At 37.4% G+C, this 19,371-nt stretch overlaps 1 protein-coding gene across 1 annotated transcript in view; it reads left to right on the top strand.

Moving 5' to 3' along the window:
- Nucleotides 1–19,371, top strand: part of ZBBX (zinc finger B-box domain containing) — a gene marked incomplete at its 3' end in the record, with an annotated part of 106,364 nt that overhangs the window by 17,042 nt on the left and 69,951 nt on the right. The window contains exons 5-7 of the mRNA XM_079767266.1: nucleotides 2,365–2,413; nucleotides 4,134–4,243; nucleotides 7,306–7,401. Coding sequence (XP_079623392.1) covers nucleotides 2,365–2,413; nucleotides 4,134–4,243; nucleotides 7,306–7,401 — 255 coding nt within the window. The remainder of the gene's footprint in view (nucleotides 1–2,364; nucleotides 2,414–4,133; nucleotides 4,244–7,305; nucleotides 7,402–19,371) is intronic.

Here is a 19,371-nt window from a genome sequence, read left to right as displayed (position 1 = left end):
TACTCACTATCTGTTTTACACCAGTCAACAGTTTAGCTGCTTTGTCTGTTTTATCTCATTAAGTGCTTATATCACTCTTAAAAGGCAGCAGTTATTTTTCTAGTTCCACAGATGAAGTAATTTAACATCAAATAAGTAACTTGCTCAAGGTCAAGCATCAGGGCCAGGATTTGAAAGGCAGGCTTTTAGGCTGGCTCTAAGATAATTCGCCAGCTCTGCAGTGAAGGGAGCCTGAGAAGAGAAAGAATGGTGGGAGTAGAATCAAAATAATGTGATTTCATCGAAGGGGAACGTGAAGGAGGGTGTTTTTAGAAAATAAGGAGAAGTCAACCCTGTCTGAAACATTGTGCAGTGGAAAAGTTTCGAGTCTAGTTTTAGACCAGTGTTTCTCCACAGGGGGCAATCCCCTCCCCCAGAAGACACTGGCAATGTTTGGAGACATTTGATTTCACCAATGAGAGTTTTTTGTTTGTTTGTTTTGCTAATGGTATGTAATGGTTACAGGCCAAGAGTGCTGCTGTACATCCTACAGTACATTGGACAGCTCTCATAGCAAAGAATTATCTTAGCCAAAGTCAAGAAACCATTTAGACTAAATTCCTCACTCATTTCATTAGCGTTGTGATTTTCAGGCAAGTCATTTGACCTTTCTGAGTTTTTGTCACTATGTTTGTAAACATGCATAATGATGCTTGTTAATTACTTCACAGAGTCTTTAGCAATGTGTGAGATACTAGGTGTGAAACCAATTGTAACATCAACTGAAAATCACATTAAAATGTCTATTTATGGGGAATGAGAATTTCTAGAAACACTGAATTCGGTTTGATGATTGGGTCATTATTAGATGTAGAGATGAGTCAGTTTGTAGTTTCGAGATGGATTCACAAAGTGGAGTAAAGATTAAAGATACAAACTAGAGAAGTGCCAGTTTCTGGGGTGTGTAGTCTTTTTTTTTCATTTTAATTTCTTTATTGATTGAGGTATTACATATTTGTCCTCATCCCCCCATTACCTTCCCAAGCCCCCCCCCCCCATCATCATGCCCTCACTCCCCTATTGTCTTTGTCCACTGGTTAGGCTTATATGCATGCATACAAGTCCTTTGGTTGATTTCTCCCCCTTACCCCCACCCTCCCCTACCTTCCCTCTGAGGTTTGACAGTCTGATCGATGCTTCCCTGTCTCTGGATCTGCTTTTGTTAATCAATTTATGTTGTTCATGTTGATCATGTTACAATTCAGACATATCATTAAGGTAGAAATATTGGAAACTTTGGTTATAAATATGAGAATAATTTATCTGTAACTTTTATAATACTACAAGTTTAAAAATAAAAGTTTGATTCATTAGAATTGATTATTTTAATCCCATTTTCTTTTTTGCTGTGTTTGGTACATAGCATCTGAGTAGCTACTTAAAGAACTTGAACAACAAATGCCTTTCTGAAGCAAAACCACTAGCTTCACTGAGAATAATTAGGCCTAAATTTTCACATGACTGTGGTTGGTACAGCCATCGACATAGAGGCAACCGTTGTTCCCATATTCTCATGTACAAATTGGGCAATTGAGTGTGCAAATTGCAAATTGAAAAGTAGGCATGAACTGACAGTGTCTGTGTAGCTGTGCATGCTCCTCCATATTTATCTGTGTACTTCAAATATTGGTTTTAATGACCAAGGCAAGTATGTGCAATTGGCCAATCTGTTTTATATATTTAAATCTTAAGATCCCAGCATTTTAAGTGAATATTCGTCTGAAATACCTAGCAGTGAGTCTTATTTACCCTTTTTTCCCCCTATAATTGGGAAAGTCAAGGATCACACATAAAAATATTTGGAGGTTAAGCCTATGATGCTTAAATATGTGGTTCTCTAAATTGGTCAAATAAGATAATAATATTGGCTCCTACAGTATATAAGCAGAGTAGCTCAGTCATAATTTAGTTCAGATCCAGTCTATGCAAATATTAGACTTTGTGTCTTTCAGAAAGATCAGAGCTAGAAAAGACTTTATAATATTTGAATAGCAGTGCTTTCCTAAAATCATTTGATGATACCTAATGATATTTGTTTGACATAAGATAATTTAGTCTCATTAATAATTTATGGTGTTTTAAAAGACTGTTTTTATATATTTCCAAAATTTATCTTATTTTTTTAATAAATTTTTATTAACTTAATTACAAGGTCTACTTATGCTTTAATGAGGATCTATTAATTTTATATTATTCTTTCAAAACATTTGTTTTGTTCAAGATGCACCAAAATTTTATAACTTTCGGTATTTTTGTTAATGACTTAAACTTTCTTTAGATAAGAGAATGTATACCTAACAAATAGTATCTATTTCATTAATATAGCCTTTTCCTGGAAAAGTGAGATTAAAATTACTGAAGGAGAAGCTTCAAGGTAAACAGTTTACTATTGTATTATTAGTTGTACAGATATAATTTCTTTTACATTTGAATTACATAGAAAATTAAAGTGCTAGAATTGTTTATGCAGTATAAAGATTCCACACCCCAAAATGATGACACTTTACCTTTGATACTCAAAATACATTTTACTTATGTTTGTTTGTAGTGGAGAGGGGATTATTTTATTTACAAAGAATATCAACTTAGAATATGATTATAATACAGCATTTTTCATAGTGAGGACTTTCATAGCATTAGTCCTTAAAGTTTATTAATGTAATCTTTTAACTAGGATAATAATTTGGCAGTATAAATTATAAATTAAAAATGTACTCTAGCCGAAACCGGTTTGGCTCAGTGGATAGAGCGTCGGTCTGCGGACTGAAGGGTCCCAGGTTCGATTCCGGTCAAGGGCATGTACATTGGTTGCGGGCACATCCCCGGTGGGGGGTGTGCAGGAGGCAGCTGGTCAATGTTTCTCTCTCATCGATGTTTCTAGCTCTCTATCCCTCTCCCTTCCTCTCTGTGGAAAATCAATAAAATATATTTTTAAAAAAATGTACTCTAGGAAATTAAGGGAAATATAAGGGAAAAATTCATTTATATTTTAACAACAAAAACTTAAATCAATATTGAATATATAATAATTCCAAATGAAATAAGACTTTTTAATAGAGGACAAACACATTTAATTTGAATGGCTAAGATGATTTGGCAGAACAAGTTCTAGAAATGTATAACATTTAGTATAGGAGAAGTTCTGTGTGGGCTTCAGTTTGATCCGGAGATGTGACAGAATGCTACAGGTATTCTATCAAGAGCATAGTTGTTGTTGTTTTTTAAATAAGCTGCCTCCTGCACACCCCCTACTGGGGATGTGCCCACAACCAAGGTACATGCCCTTGACCGGAATCAAACCTGGGACCCTTGAGTCCGCAGGCTGACGCTCTATCCACTGAGCCAAACCAGCCAGAGCAAAAGCATAGTTTTTTATGTGTGTGTGTGTTGTTTTTTTTTTTTTTGTGTGTGTGTGTTTTAAATATATATATATATTTTAAAACGCCCCACATTGGGATCAAGCCTGCAACCCAGGCATGTGCCCTGATCTGGAATTGAATCGTGACCTCCTGGTTCATAGGTTGACACTCAACCACTGAGCCACACCGGTCAGGCAAGAACCTAGTTTTTAACACTTATTACGTTCTATAATTTTACATGCCCATTTTAAGTGAATTTTAAGCAGAGTGCATATGGGTGAATATATGTGGCCCTAAGGTCATAGGAAGGGGACTGTGGGATCCTCAGCCTACTGGGAGGATTAGGCTTGGCTACATGCCATTCTTTTTTTTTTTTAAATATATTTTATTGATTTTTTTACAGAGAGGAAGGGAGAGGGATAGAGAGCTAGAAACATCGATGAGAGAGAAACATCGACCAGCTGCCTCCTGCACACCCCCTACTGGGGATGTGCCCGCAACCAATGTACATGCCCTTGACCGGAATCGAACCTGGGACCCTTCAGTCCGCAGACCGACGCTCTATCCACTGAGCCAAACCGGTTTCGGCTACATGCCATTCTTATTGGCCAACTAATATTTAAACATTATTTGATAATTTAGAAATATGCATAGTTTCCTTAATTACTTGATCAATCGGAAATCTAAACATCATATTACAAAGTGATTAGTCTGACTTTTTTTTTTGTCTTCCAGATCCAATGAGACAAGCATTTAATTATCAAATGGCAAATTTTTCTGAAAGAGAAAAGCCCAGGATAAGAGGGAAGGTTTGTGGGCAGTGTGAGAACAAAGCCGCTCTGCTCGTACGTACACTATACTGACATACCGGAATAGAACTTACACGTGGTCTCAGATACTTTCCCAACTTGCCCTGCTCTGGTAGCAACACACTTTTCCTCTGTGACTCTTACTGTGAAGTGTGCACGCTGTACACCTTAGGATGAAGTGTGCCTGCTGCTGGGGAAGGTCAACACGGCACTGAGACGCCTCCTCTGGCTCCCGGGTGAGGCACTACTTGAACTTGCCCTCTCTGCCTTGGTTCATGCCTATCCGCACACACACATGCTACAATATCTTCCACCTACAACCCAAACCAAACCTGCAGCAGTCAGTCCCCTTTGACCCCCACATCTCCCTCTGTGCCCCTTTTGGTCACACTTGAAGAGTCTGTTATACTTGCTGTCACCATATTCTCTCCTCTCATTCTCTCTCTCTTTTAATTGAGGCATATTTTACTTTCTGTGAAGTGGAAAGATCTTACTAGTAAATGTATAACTAGATGCCTTTCTAGAAATGTCTGCACTCCCAGCAAGATAACAGAAGACCCCCGCAAGTTTCCTTGTGCCTTTTCCAATTCATCCCCACCACAAAGGCAACCACTGTTGTGATTTTTAGCTCCTTATACGTTGTAATGCCTGTTCTTGAACTTCATGTAAATGGAATTATAAGGGATATACACAGGGGTGGGCTACGTAGGCTTACAGGTGTGAGTAAACGAAACACAGAGTTTATTCTTGTTTTATTTATTTATTTATTTATTGATTGATTGATTGATTGATTTATTATTAATCTACTTTTGCCCACCCCTGTATATGTATAGTTTTTCTGTGTGTGTAAGTTTTGCTGCATGTGGAGATTAATTCACGTTACATTTATCAGTAGTTTGTTCATTTGTATTACTGACTAGTATTCATAGTATAGATACACCAAGATTTATTTGTTTGTTCACGTGTTGGATAACATTTCCCTATTATGTTTATGGCTGCTGTGTACATTTATCTGCAAGTCTTCCTCCCCCAATGACATTTATTCTTTCTTTCCTTAAAAGTTCTAAAGTGAACTTTAAAAAAAGTTCAAAAGATAATGCTTTCTGACAGCTCTCTAACTTTTCATTGGTGTCAATTCATGAACTTTAAAAAAATATCGTAAAATACATCATAATTTAAAAGTTCCCATCTTAGCCATTTAAAATGCTCAGTTCAGTGGCACTAAGTATTCACATTGTCTGAACATGCAGACATTTATAAAAATATTGGCTTTTATTTGATTGCAGATTTTAACATTTTAAAAATAAATGATTAGTATTGCAATTAATGATAAAAATTGACTTAATGATTAGTAATCTGGGCTGTGCCTGAAAGCTTAAGCTTGGAGCGAGAATGTGGGGTTGAAATTCTGGCTCTATTAACTATACTACTTGACAAATTCTTAATCATTGTGTTCTTAATCACCTTCACAATGGTCATTATCACTTTAGAGTGTTGTTGTGAGGATTAAATGAGATGAAACATGTGAAGCCCTTAGAACAGTGAGTAAATGCTCACTAAACATTGTGAATATTATTCTTTGATTCTAGCCTTCCCTTTTAGTTTCATTATAGTTACATAATGTTTCTTACTCTTTTAACCTTTTTGTAGTGTTGGCCTATATATATATTTATATATCTGATAAATCTGTCTACATTATTGTAGGTAACTATGTCATCATATGGGGACTTACCAGTATAATACAATTTTTAAAAAATAATGGACATAAAATGTCTTGAATTTTTAATAAGAGCTTAGCCTACTTTTCTATGTTTTATACATTCTAGTGCCTTATTACTCAGTGCATGCAGCTGCTGCATGGTATCAACTGGGAGCTTGTTAGAATACAGCATCTCAGGTGGCATTTCAGAATTCCTGAACCAGAGTCTGCATTGCAACAAAATCCCAGGTGATCCATGTCCCTGTTAGAGTTTGAGAAACATCACTATATTTCGGCCCACCCTTAACCAGTACAAGGCAGAAGAGCTTGGTCAACCTCTCCCCAGTCTGCCCCAAATGCTTTAGGCTTATAGTTCCCTGTTAAGGGAAAGAGCAAGGACGGGGAGAATGGTGGAGGGCACCCTAAAGGGGAGGAAATGAAAGAGAGTCAAAGGGAATGTGAGCTCCTTGACATAGACTTTCTGGCACCATCTTGTCATGATTTCTTATTTGCACTACCAGTAGTTCTTAACCTGGGCCAACTCAAGGAAATGAGGGATTTAGCCACTCTCGCTGCTTTTTGTCATAGTGGTAAGAGTGTTGAAATGACTGTGCAACTGCACAGTAGTACTTTCACTTGCAGTACAAATTCCATTTTCTTTTCTCTTAACTTTCAGTCTTGCTTGGTACCATTATAGATACAAGTACATCACATTTTTCAATTTATCCCTAAACTTAAAAATTACACTTTAACACGTAAAGAATTTGGAAGATAAAGGTATACTTGTCCATAATCATTTCACCAGTCATAAACATTGCTGACATTTTGAGGCAGTTCTATCCATATTTTAAAAAATAATTTCATTTGAGGAATCTTCTAAAAATATTTTTTAAAACCGTATTTTGAGAAGCATCAGTGAAAGAGTACATTCAAAGAAGTGCATGGGGCCTTTTAGAGGCAAATTGTATGCACACCATTTGAAACTAAGTGTACCCTGCTAATCCATACAGAAAGATAAAAAGAACTAACATTGGGAGTAGTTTTGACCCAGAGACAGTGCTGTGTAGTTTGTACCGGGTCAAGAAGTTTGACCTGATGCTGCCTATTGTTTTATGATTTATTAAAAAATGTTACATACATACTTTCATCTAACACACATATAAAACATTCTAGCTAGTATAGTTATTTTGATATGAGAGTAATTTGTTTACAAATTAGTTTTTCTGAGTTAAATCTTAATGGGATAAATGGTTGTCCCAGTTTCCTTGGACTTCACTATAGGTATGTAATGGAAGAAATAAATACAATAGCAGTAGCATCTTTACACAAAAATTGTATCAAAGTCATATTATAAGATTGTGTTTTTTGTTTTGTTTTTTTAAATTAAATATCTTTTAAGGTATGTCTTGAATGTGGAGAAGATTACTGTTCAGGATGCTTTGCTAAAATTCACCAGAAGGGGGCACTGAAGTTCCACAGAACAACTCTTTTGCAGGTATGACTTTAAAATGCTTTACTGGTAGTGTATTTATAGAACATTTCAACACAAAGACATTTAAAACATGCTTAATTATCGAGAATTTAGGATGATTTGCACTAATTTCTAAAATTCTATTAGGTACAGACAGTCTTTACATACTTAAAATTATTTTACTGAACACTAATCTGAATTCTATTTTTGCTATTTAAACTGTGTTTTAATATAGTTCCTAAAACACTTAGCTTGATTAGAATTTTTATATTATGCATTCTATCTGTGAATTTGACATTTTAAAATTAGACCATATTTTTAACTATTGTTTTAATTGAATACATGATCTAAGTATTATTTCTATCTAATTTATGTTTGACGTTTTATGTTTAGTTTAAAAATTATTATTTTATTTGTCCTCATTATTATGTAAATAAGCTTATCTCTCAGGTTTCCCCCTACATATTAGAACCTTTTATTTATCTACATATAGTCATTGTTTTTTGAAATGCCCAAACTGAAACCATGTGAGCTGGTCTTAAAATTCTAATACTTGAGCAACTAATATGGTTAAATGTAGATATGACATTATAGCATTTACTAGAGGCCCGATGCATGAAATTTGTGCAAGGAGCTCCGCCCTCACAGCTTGCCTTGGCCCTCGTTGCCCCAGCTTCGTCCGGAAGGTCGTCTGGAAGGATGTCTAGAAGGTCGTTTGGCTGTCTGGTCTAATTAGCATATTATGCTTTTATTATTATAGATGTTTAATGATGCCTGGATTTGTCATAAATTTCATTCCTTTGACAACAAATATTCATTGAGTACCTTTAGGAAGCAGCGTCTGTGGTAGGCAATGACCTTGCACAGATGAATATCACTAGGATACTGCGCTTGGACCTGGAGATAAAACTGAGAACCAAGGAACTTGTGTAATGGGTTAAGGATTTTATTACTTCTTAGAGGCAAAGGGATGGGGATGATTGGATCTATATTTTGAAAGATCACTGGTAGATTTAAATCTTTACATTTAAAAAATATACATTTTTATTGATTTCAGAGAGGAAGAGAGAGGGAGAAAGAGATAGAAACATCAATGATGAGACTCATTGATCAGATGCCTCCTGCATGACCCCTACTGGAGATCGAGCCCACAACCCGGGCATGTGCCCTGACTGGGACCCAAACCATGACCTTCTGGTTCATAGGTCAATGCTCAACCACTGAGCCATGCCAGCTGGGCTTTACATGTTACTTGAGTATAAATATCGGTAGCTCTAAAGACCCAAGTCATGGTAGCTCTAAAGAACCAAGTCATGATAACTGCAAAACCTAAAATTGATCTTACTCATATTAATATTTATCAATGTCAATTACTTTCAAATGGCTACTCAATGTTTGGATCATCCTGGTAGAAATGCAGTAATGATGGCGGGAACAGGACAAAGAAACAACAAAAAACAAACCCAACTCCCTGCTATTCTCGCCCCTCAGGATGGTGCAATTGAACTGTCATAAGAAATAAGAGTTGATATATATAAAAGTGAGTGTAATTGCTACTATGGAACCAGTATAGAATTTAACTGAAGACACTCCACTTTAAGGGAGAAAAGTATAATTACCCCATTGTGCGTTTATGTTAGGAGTTTTCAATTCAATGATTTATTCAGCACATTGTTTGAGCTATTACTTAGTGAGTGTAGGTACTGCTGGTATGAAAGATACAGAGAGAAATGAGACATGGTTTCTCCCTCAACTTCAGGATCTGAAACTTCCGATTTAAGTCTGATTCTCTTCTCTCTTTCTCTCACTCCCTCACCCCATCTCTCTCTCTCTCTCTCTCTCTCTCTCTCTCTCTCTCTCTCTCTCTCCCCACACACAACACACACACACACACACACACACACACACACACACACACACACACACACACACACACGGAGAGGGAGGAGGAAGGAGAGGGAACATACATTTCAATAAATTTTAACCTTTGTTAAATAAGTCTCTGCCAAGTAAAATGCACGAGGGAAATTACTAAATTATCCTGCTTTTCTCTCCTTGTTCCCATCCTCTCCCCTGTCTTTCTCTGTGTGTTAAGGGTCCTAATGATCTTGTGCTTTGGCCTGATGACCATGGCTCAGGGATGAGTGGATATCTCTTTCTGTTTATCAGTTATTATTAACCAGTCATAGAGTATTTTTGTTTTTTTGTCCTTTTGGTACTATTGAAGTCATAAGAGATTTTTTATTGATTGCTGAATTCATACCTAATCTGAGAAGTTAGGGTGGACATTTTAAGGGATTAAGCAAAAAAAAAGAAAGATGCATAGACACAGACAACAGTATGGAGATTGCCAGAGGGAAAGGCGGATAGGGGAAGTACAGAAAGGTAAAGGGGTGGGGAAATGGTGATGGAAGAATACTTGAGTTGGGGTGGTAAACATATGCTACAAGATACTGATGGTGTTTTGTAAAATTGTATACCTGAAATCTGTATAATTTTATTAACCAATGTCACCCCAATAAATTCAGTTTTTTTTTAAAAGTAGAAAAAAACAAAAACAAAATAACAAGTGTTGGTGAAGATGTGAAGAAATCTGGTGGGAAAGTATTTCATTCTCTAACAACTATGCTGTACACCTGAAACTAATACAAAATAATATTGAGTGTAAACTAGCATTGAAAATTAAAATAAAAAAATGGTGTAGCCATTATGGAAAACAATATGGCAGTTCCTAAAAAAATAAAAATAAAATTAGTATATGAGGGGAAAAAAGCATTACTATATAAAAAGCAAGCATTCTTGGTTAATGGCTGCTATATTTTATCTTTTTAACCTAGTTATTATAAAGCATAGCCAAATTTGACTATTGTAAGTCATTTGACCCCCATCTTCTAGCCCAGTGAGTCTGTATGAAGTTCACCGTCAATAAGTACCATTTTGTTCTGTCATATCTTGTTTTACTTACAAAAAAAATCCCTGAAAAACTGAAAGCAAACTATTTCCATTTCCATATTGACTAACATGATAATTTCACAGGGCCTTTCTTTTGACTTATGATTGATTTAGACTTGGCAGTGAGCTTGACACAAGTTTATTTTTACCTCTCAGACTGTTAAATAATTACTTATCTGAAAAATAAAGTGTAAATGTGCAACAGGAATTACAAAGGATGAAAATTGTACTTCTATATTTAGAATGATTTTCAACACTAATGGTTTAAAAAAGATGATTGTAGTGGGTGCACCTCACATTGATAAAAAATAGTTCTTAATATAGCAGGAATTTCTATTTCCTTTGAACAACATACAATCAAACAGAAGAGACAAGGTTAATCACAGATAATGGAAGATAGGAGAAAAACAAACAAAAGGCATTTTAATGTGAAGCATGACATACACAAAGGGAGGTTGGATTAAATAAATCATTAATATATTCTGGTATATATATTTTCTTAATTGGAATGGAGATTTCCTTAAATGGAAAGGAGAGATCTTGGGAAGTGGAGAGGCAAATCCTACATAATAAAAGAGTAATATAAAAATTAATCACCACTCCTCTACATCCACAATCCACGCCCACCAGCCACGCCCACCAGCCAATCAGTGCGAGTAATCAAATTAACCCCAACCAAGATGGCTGCCGCCACAGAGAGCAGGAGGGAGGCTTGGGTTTCCCTTGCAATAAAGGAAGCCAAGCTTTCCACACAACCTGGCGGGCCCAGGCCTCCACTCAAGGGTACAAAGTTTCAATTATAGAAGATAAATCCCAAGAAAAATGGCGGCAGCCACGGAGCTGGAGAGAGCAGGCTAGGGTTGCCCCTGGCAACCAAGGCAGCTGGCTGGCCCAGGCCTCTGCTTAAGGCTACAAAGTTTCAATTATAGAAGGTAAACAAATCCAAACAGAAATGGCGGCAGCCAGGGAGCGAGCAGAAGGCTTGGCTTTGCTCCAGGCTACAAAGTTTCAATTGTAGAAGATAAATATATCCCAGATATCAGGTCCTCTGCTTGGGTCACCAGGGGGTGTGGCCAGCCTGCAAACCACCACAGGCGACTCGCCCAGGCTGCCCCACGCCCCAAGGGAAACCCCACCCTGATCCGGGACACCCTTCAGGGCAAACCAGCTGGCCCCCACCCACGCACCAGGCCTCTATCCTATCTAATAAAAGAGTAATATGCAGATTGACCATCACTCCAATACACAAGATCAAGATAGCTGCCCCCATGTGGACACAAGATGGCCACCACAAGATGCTCAGCAGGGGAGGGGATTTGGGAGGGACCAGGCCTGCAAGGGAGGGCAGTTGGGGGCAATTAAGCCTGCAGGGGAGGGCAGTTAGGGGTGACCAGGTCGGCAGAGGAGGGAAGTTGGGGGCAAACAGGCTGGCAGGGGAGCAGTTAGACATCAATCAGGCTGGCAGGGCAGTGGTTAGGGGGTGATCAGGCTGGCAGGCAAAAGTGGTTAGGGGCAATCAGGAAGGCAGGCAGGTGAACAGCTGGGAGCCAGCAGTCCTGGATTGTGAGAGGGATGTCCCACTGCCCATGTATCCCTCGAGGGGTCCCAGATTGGAGAGGGTGGAGGCTGGGCTGAGGGGCACTGGGCCTCAGTAAGGAATAATTGAGGTAGAATTTCTATGCTTTCTGGTGTGAAACCTTTATATTCAGCTTCTTTACACTTTTATCTTCAAATAAAGGTATGCCTATATAAATATGGCTATAAGTGGGAATATATGCTTGCTTGAACATACCTACAGGAAAGTAATTATCAGAAAGAACCTCAGTTATCATCACAGTACAATTTATGCTTACTGACTTTATGGTATAATTGTTTTCTTTTAGTTGACAGCAACCAATATTAGCTTATGGACTTACATTATTATCATTATTCTGTTGCCGTTTAGAATAATACTATATTTTCATTTTATTTTTTTATTTAGGTATAATTTACATAACATGTTAGTTTCAGCTGTACAGCATAATAATTTAATAGTTGTATCTATTGCACAATTACCACCACGGTAAGTCTAGTTAACATTCGTCATTATACAATTCCAAAAAATATTTTTATTGCGATGAGGACTTTTAAGATCTACTCTCTTAGTAACTTTCAAATAGACAATACAGTACTATTAACTACAGTCACATTGCTGTCCATTATATTTCCATGACTTATTTGTTTTATAAGTGGAAATTTGTTTATTTTGACCCCCATTTTGCCCGCTCTCCACCCCTGCCTCTAGCGACCACCAGTCAGTGCTCATAATATATATTTTCAAATCATAGCTAGTCATTTTGGATAATATGGTTATTTAATTGGATGATCTTATAGTAGCCCATTTTATTATTTATTTTTAATTTTTAAACAATCATTCTAGAGAAAGGGAGAGGGAGAGAGAGAGAGAGAAACATTGATTGGTTGCTTCATGCACAAACCCGCAACCTGGGTATGCACCCTGACCAGGATCAAACCTGTAACCTTATAGTGTAGGAGACAACACTCCAACCAACTGAGCCACACCAGCCAGGGCTAGTAGCCCATTTTAAATGTTGTGCGTACACATATTATTGATGCTATGGTGTACCCCCAGATCCTCCTCTTTAGGACTGAGACAGTCATTCCCTACCTTACTAGAGTGTTGCCTGTGGATGAGCCGTAGTTGAACCTTTCCCATGAATTATTTTGCTGAAAGGGAACGGTTACTTCCAAGCTTAAACTCCCTCTCTGGAGGCAGCCTGTTTTCTGGTCCAATTTCTGGTCGATGTGAGGGTACATTGCCAGCAGCCCACTTACCTCCATTGTCAACTCTGATGGGCTTTCAAAGCTCCCCGCCTTGGGATTGGCAGTTGCATTGAAGTCAGCTGTTGTCTCTGCCCAATTCTCCTCCCTTCACTGTCCAGGTGTTCTTCTCAGAGCAGGAAAAGCCATGCAGGCAAAGCTCAGCATTTGTTTCCTGGGGAACAAACATGACATTATGCTATTTAGAGTGAAATTACAGATAATTGTTGCCCTAAATTTAGAGTAATTTAGTGCTGCTGTTTTGAAGGTCAATATATAACATCTTTTTCTTTACTTTCGAAATTCTGAATTAAGTAAGAAATAGATATTAGATCCAGAAGGTAGAAATCAAAATATCAATTTTATTATTGATACAATCAAAATTGGTGGTTGTAGCATGAATGTGCAGACAAATTCTACTTCCAGATACTTCCTTAAATTGAACCTTCTTCTGCTTCTTTTTTTCCCATCCGCCCCACCAAATTGTAGACATTTATGTACCTTTGGCAGAGCAGGGCCTAACCAGTACAACTCCTTAATGGGGGTCTAGATTGGAACGCATCCCTCTCTGGGCAGGCAGCTGAGAGAACCTAGAAGGGCAGAAGGCTTACTTTCTTCTCCCAAAGTCTCACTGTAGAAATGGATGGGAAGTAAATGTTCCTTCAAAAAGGAATTATTATAATTCACGTGATTTTAGAATACAGGTGATGTAAATATACTAAAAATGTATACATTTGCTATTTATAACTATTAGTTAATATTACTCTTAAGAAAAAATAAAGCATTTAAAATATATATAAGCCACCGAGTACTGGCATGTTTTACCTATTTTTTTCAACGGGAATATTGCTTATTTCTTGTGCCACAAGTCTGTGTTCATTGTCCTTCAATATGATTATTACTTTGCACTTCATCAGGGTTTTTTCCAAACTATATTGATATTAACTAGTCCCTCTTTTATATCTTCTCATAATTTTTTTTTTCAGAGAAGAAGGGAGAGAAAAAGAGAAATAGAAACATCAATGATGAGAGAGAATCATTGACCGGCTGCCTCCTGCATGCCCCCTACTGGGGATCAAGCCGGCAACCTGGGCAAGTGCCCTGACTGGGAATTGAACCTTGACCTCCTGGCTCATAGGTTAAAGCTCAACAACTGAGCCAGTACGGCCAGGCTTTTCTGATAAATTTTAAATCCTGTGAGGATAGGTACTATTTGTGTCTTGTTCATCACAGTATTTTCAGTGATTAATATTGTACCTGGCACATATAAATCAATTTTTGAACAAATGAAAAAGTGAATGAATCCCTCATGAGATGTTCAAGCTCCTGAAGTAATTTAAAACTATATTTTAAGTAGCGGTGTATATTTTTTCTCTGAATTTTGAAAACCAAAGATTGGATAATTAAAAGAATTATGATATGTTAAGGTGCTATGTTAGAGGAGTGTTAACAAAAGCCTTTGCTCTTTAGTATGAGAATTTGACCTTTAATTTTCTAGCTCTTTCCCTGGGACACAGATAAAGGTGGTGATGTCTACTGTGTTTCTAGACTTATGGTAAATATGATTCCTGATTGGTCAGGTGCCTTTAACTGGGAGAACCATCATTACTTGGAGTGAGACAGAGCTCCCTGAGTGTGGTGAGTGGTACAACTGGCCTGCCTGCTGTGAGGCTCTGGAAGATGTGCAGGAGGTTAACTCCATGGAGAACAGGGTTTCTAAGCGAGGTGTATCCCTCAGCTGTCAGAGCTGGGCTTCCGCATGAACTGCTGCCAGAATCCAACCCAAAAAGATACTGCCCTGGTGGCAATCGTATTCCTGTTCTTATCGTTCTGAGTACACTGATGACAAGACTGGTTTGCTGGCAGCCCTGGTCATCTGAAAGTTTAGTGAATCCAGGCAGACTCCTCGGTGGACATTGCGGTTAAGTCTTTAATTAACCAGAATGTCAAAACCAGAATGATAGGATACCCGAAAGATAAGTGAAGAACACTTGTGTAGGCATCACGGACAAGAATTAAAAAACAACAACTTTCTTGATATATAATTTATATATCATACAATTCATTCATTCAAGTTGCACAATTCAATGGATTTTAGTATATTCACAGATATGTGCAAATTCCAGCACAATTAATTGTTTAGAACATTTTCATCCCCTCAAAAAGAAACCTTTTGCTACTATTTTTATTCCCTATATCCCTCTTTCCCAATTCCCTGGCAACCACTAATCTATTTTTGCCATTGTAGGTTAGCTTATTCTGGACATTTAATGTAAATTGGATCATATAACATATGGTCTTCATGTCTGCTTTTTTTTTATACTAAGTATAATATTTTCAAGGTTCATCCATATTGTAGCAGGTATCAGTACTTTAGTTCTCTCAACTGTTTTACAGTTTAATGCTACCTTTCAGTGAATTCTAGTGGTTTCAAAGTCTGGTTTAATGTGCACTTTGCTCTATTTAAAGGGTTTTCTGCAGTGTACAAAGACCTTTCTATACTATGGTTATTCCACATTTTGTTTATGCATTCATTGTTTGATGCACATTTGTGTTACCACCTTTTGACTGTTATGATAGTGTTGTACAGGGTTTTGTGGGAACATGTGTCTTTTTTCTCTTAGTTGTATCTCTAGCAGTGGGTCCTATGGAGACTGTCTTTACTTGTTGAAGGAACTGCCCACTGTTTTCCAAAATGACCGCTCCATTTTGCACTTCCACCAGCAGTGTGCGAGATTTCTGCTTTCTCTGTGTCCTAGCGAACACGTGTTCTCTGTCTTTTTTTATTCTGGCATCTTTGTGGGCAAAAAGTAGTATCTCCTGGTCGTTTTGATTTGCATTTCTCCAATGACCAATGATGCCACACATCTTTTCATTGCATATTGGCCATTTGTATGTCTTTCTTGGAGAAATGGTGGCAAGAATTTTTGAGAAGACTTAAGTATGGGGCTGTTTATTAGCCCACACTTCAGTGAAACACCATGTGTGTGATGATCTTTGAGATACGAGTACTAAGAAAAGCTAGGGGAAGGGAAAAGACCACCTTTGATAGGGCTACAGGAAAGGGAGAGTAGGTGTCTGTTACCATCAGTGGGGAGTTGGAACAACATAGTGGTTTAGGGAGCATATTACAGAAGCAAGTGACTGGTACAGTAGAGCGGGTAGAGGCAGTGCAAGGGTTTAGTGCAGAGAGGGCCTGAATCAATGTCAAAGGGAAAAGAAGGTGCTTCTGTGAAATTTATGCTGAGGGAATCTTTAAGATAAAGCTCATATATGCAAGCTCAGAAACTCCCAGGGTGGTTGTGTGGGTCAGATTCAATGACAGCAGGTATAAAAGTATTTTACTCATAGCAGGTGCTCCATACATTAGGTTTTATTAGTTAGGATGCATTGCTAGCAGAAATTCAGTCAAGTCTTACACCATCTAAATTTAGAAATTAGAAAATAACATAATGTTAGCAATAATGAGTCTAAATTACTAATGAAATGGTTACTTTTGGTTTTCCAAATTATTATATATATATATAATTTTTTAAACGCTTTTGTGAAAAAACAATAACAGTGAAGTAAGGTATTAGAGCTCAGTCTGTCAGATTATATTTAAAAATACAGACTTTCTCCTTGTCCAAATTGAGAATAATAGAATCTCAATTTTGGAGGGGACCATTCAGATTATTAGATTAATCACATGTCTGAACCTTTAATCAATCATATTGCAAACATCCATCATCAATGGAGACTTTATAATTTGCAGGTGCTACTTATGTTATCTTACAGATTTATCATGGAAGCTGACAAATTTTAGAGTAGTTTTATTGACTGTATTTTATGTTCGTTGGACTTTATGGGATAAAAACCATCTAATTATGATGTAACAGCATTACTAAATATAAAAATCAAATATGACAAATTATTTATTGTTAATTAGTTTATTCTGCTCTGCCTAAAAATCTATCATTCAAAGAATTGCATATAAGCATATAAAATCATTTCTTCCTCATGTAGCTCAAACATGAGTAATTGTTGACAGTAGCTAACTTATCTGGATGCATTTTACATGTTATATTAGTCTAAAACAATAGTGAATACTTGCTAAAATATTGTACATAATTATATGGCATCAGAAGTGCAAATAGAAAGCAGGTGGCAGGTGTGAATTTCCTGCATTATTTTCTTGTTGCTATTCTGGCTCACTTTTATGATTGCTCTCTAAATAGAAATTTTTAATGTTGTAATAAAAGTTGAAGGCACACTTATTTATACTGAGATTACATTCTGTGTTTTTTTCTTGATACCAAGAGATTTAAAAATTTTTGACCAATATTACATTTTGAGCTATTACATTTTATGCTATATTGCCTTATATAAAATATTTTAACTGCAGTGTTTTATATCATTATTTTTACATGTTACTTTAAGATAATACTAAATATCGAGTCCAGGTTAGGTTCACTTGGCATTTACTATCTGTTGAATAGCAAGCTGCATTTATATCAGGGGCATGTGTCCAGGTCCCTGTTTATTTTTATTATCTCTTTGTGTGTCAAGGGGGAATAATAATACATAAATCTTTGAATAATAAAGCCTGTGGTTTCCATTAGACCTTTATAAGAAAGGTAAATCTGAGGGTCCTTTAAGTTCTACTTAAAGTTCTACTTAAATGATACTGGAGTAAGCAATAAACCAGCCACATGAATTTCACACTTCCAGGATTTCATTCCTGTCTGGTTTGCAATAAGAAGTTTCTTATACCATTGATATTTTTTAACTACTCATGCACATTCCATATCTGTTTTTAGAACTATGATGAGCTGAAGGGATGTAAAGTATAGTTTTGTTGTGAGTTTTCCTGTTGCAATTTTATTTTTTAAACATAATATATAGAGTTTATATATATATATATATATATATATATATATATATATATACTAGAAGCCCAGTGCATGGATTCGTGCACACTGAAAGTAAATTAATTGGGAGGTGGCCGGTGGGGCGGGACTGGGCAAGATGGGCTGGACACTCCCTGGAGCCATCCTCCAGCGGTCCCTCCCCAGCCAGCTGCACCTGGGGCAGGGCTGGGGCTTGAAGGGCGCCTGTGGAATGAGCGGGGTCCCTCCAGCAGGTGGGGTCCCTCAGCCTGGCCTGCAGGGATCAGGCCGAAACGGGCAGTCCAACATCCCCTGAGGGGTCCCAGAGTGCAAGAGGGCACTCTGCAAAGTTGCTGTTGCTTGACAGCTCCTGTGTTGTGTGTCTGCCCCCTGGTGGTCAGTGCACATCATAGCTACTAGCCGGTCAGCCAGTCAGCTGGTTGGCTGGTTACTTAGGCTTTTAAAATATATATATATATTTCTTTATTCAGAGAGGAAGGGAGAGGGAGAGAGAGATAGAAACATCAATGATGAGAGAGAATCATTGATTGGCTGCCTCCTGCACACCCCCTACTGGAAATGGAACCTGCAACCCAGGCATGTACCCTTGGCTAGAATTGAACCTGGGACCCCTCAGCCCACAGGCTGACACTCTATCCACTGAACCAAACCGGCTAGGGCTCGCTTAGGCTTTTATATATATAGATGGCTTCAGAATAGCTCAGTGTGTATTAATTAGATTTAAGGTCAGTACATGTGACCTCAGTGCTCAATAGCAGTGACACAAATGTATTTCTCAAATCAAAGCCTGGGAGCAGCCAGTCTAGGGTGAGCATAGAGCTCCAAGGGGTTCCGGTTGCAGGCTCTTTATATTTTCTTGCTCTGCCATTGGGGAAAGGGTGTTCTGTTTCCCAAATTACCTTCCCGTCTGTGATGTCTATGAAGCTTCAGTTGGCACTTGTTGCAATTTTCTTTCATCCCGTGAATATTGTTTGCTTCTGTTTTTCATTTATTTGTATGAGGAATTTACTCAAATTCTGTTTTCTTTTTTAGTTTCTGCCATGTGGAAATTCTTGTCCTCTTTTTCTCTACCTTTCCAGCTGGCCTGAACTTAATTTTTTTTTCTTCTTATTTTCTTTTGATCCTAACAGTAGATGCAACCTTTGGTCAAATAATTTATAAATGTCTTTTTCTTTAACTTTCATGGAAAGTGCAGATTTGACTCTGTGGTAAATCATAGGGAACATATTTATACTAAGATTATCTTTAAAGATGGATTCATCAGAAAAGCAAATAATAATATGGTCTAAGAATAGAAGATATAGTTTAATACTGTAGAATAATTAAAATATAA

Source organism: Cnephaeus nilssonii, assembly GCF_951640355.1.
Source record: "Cnephaeus nilssonii genome assembly, chromosome: 3".
Classification (NCBI taxonomy): domain Eukaryota; kingdom Metazoa; phylum Chordata; class Mammalia; order Chiroptera; family Vespertilionidae; genus Cnephaeus; species Cnephaeus nilssonii.
This window is presented reverse-complemented; position numbering and strand designations above follow the sequence as displayed.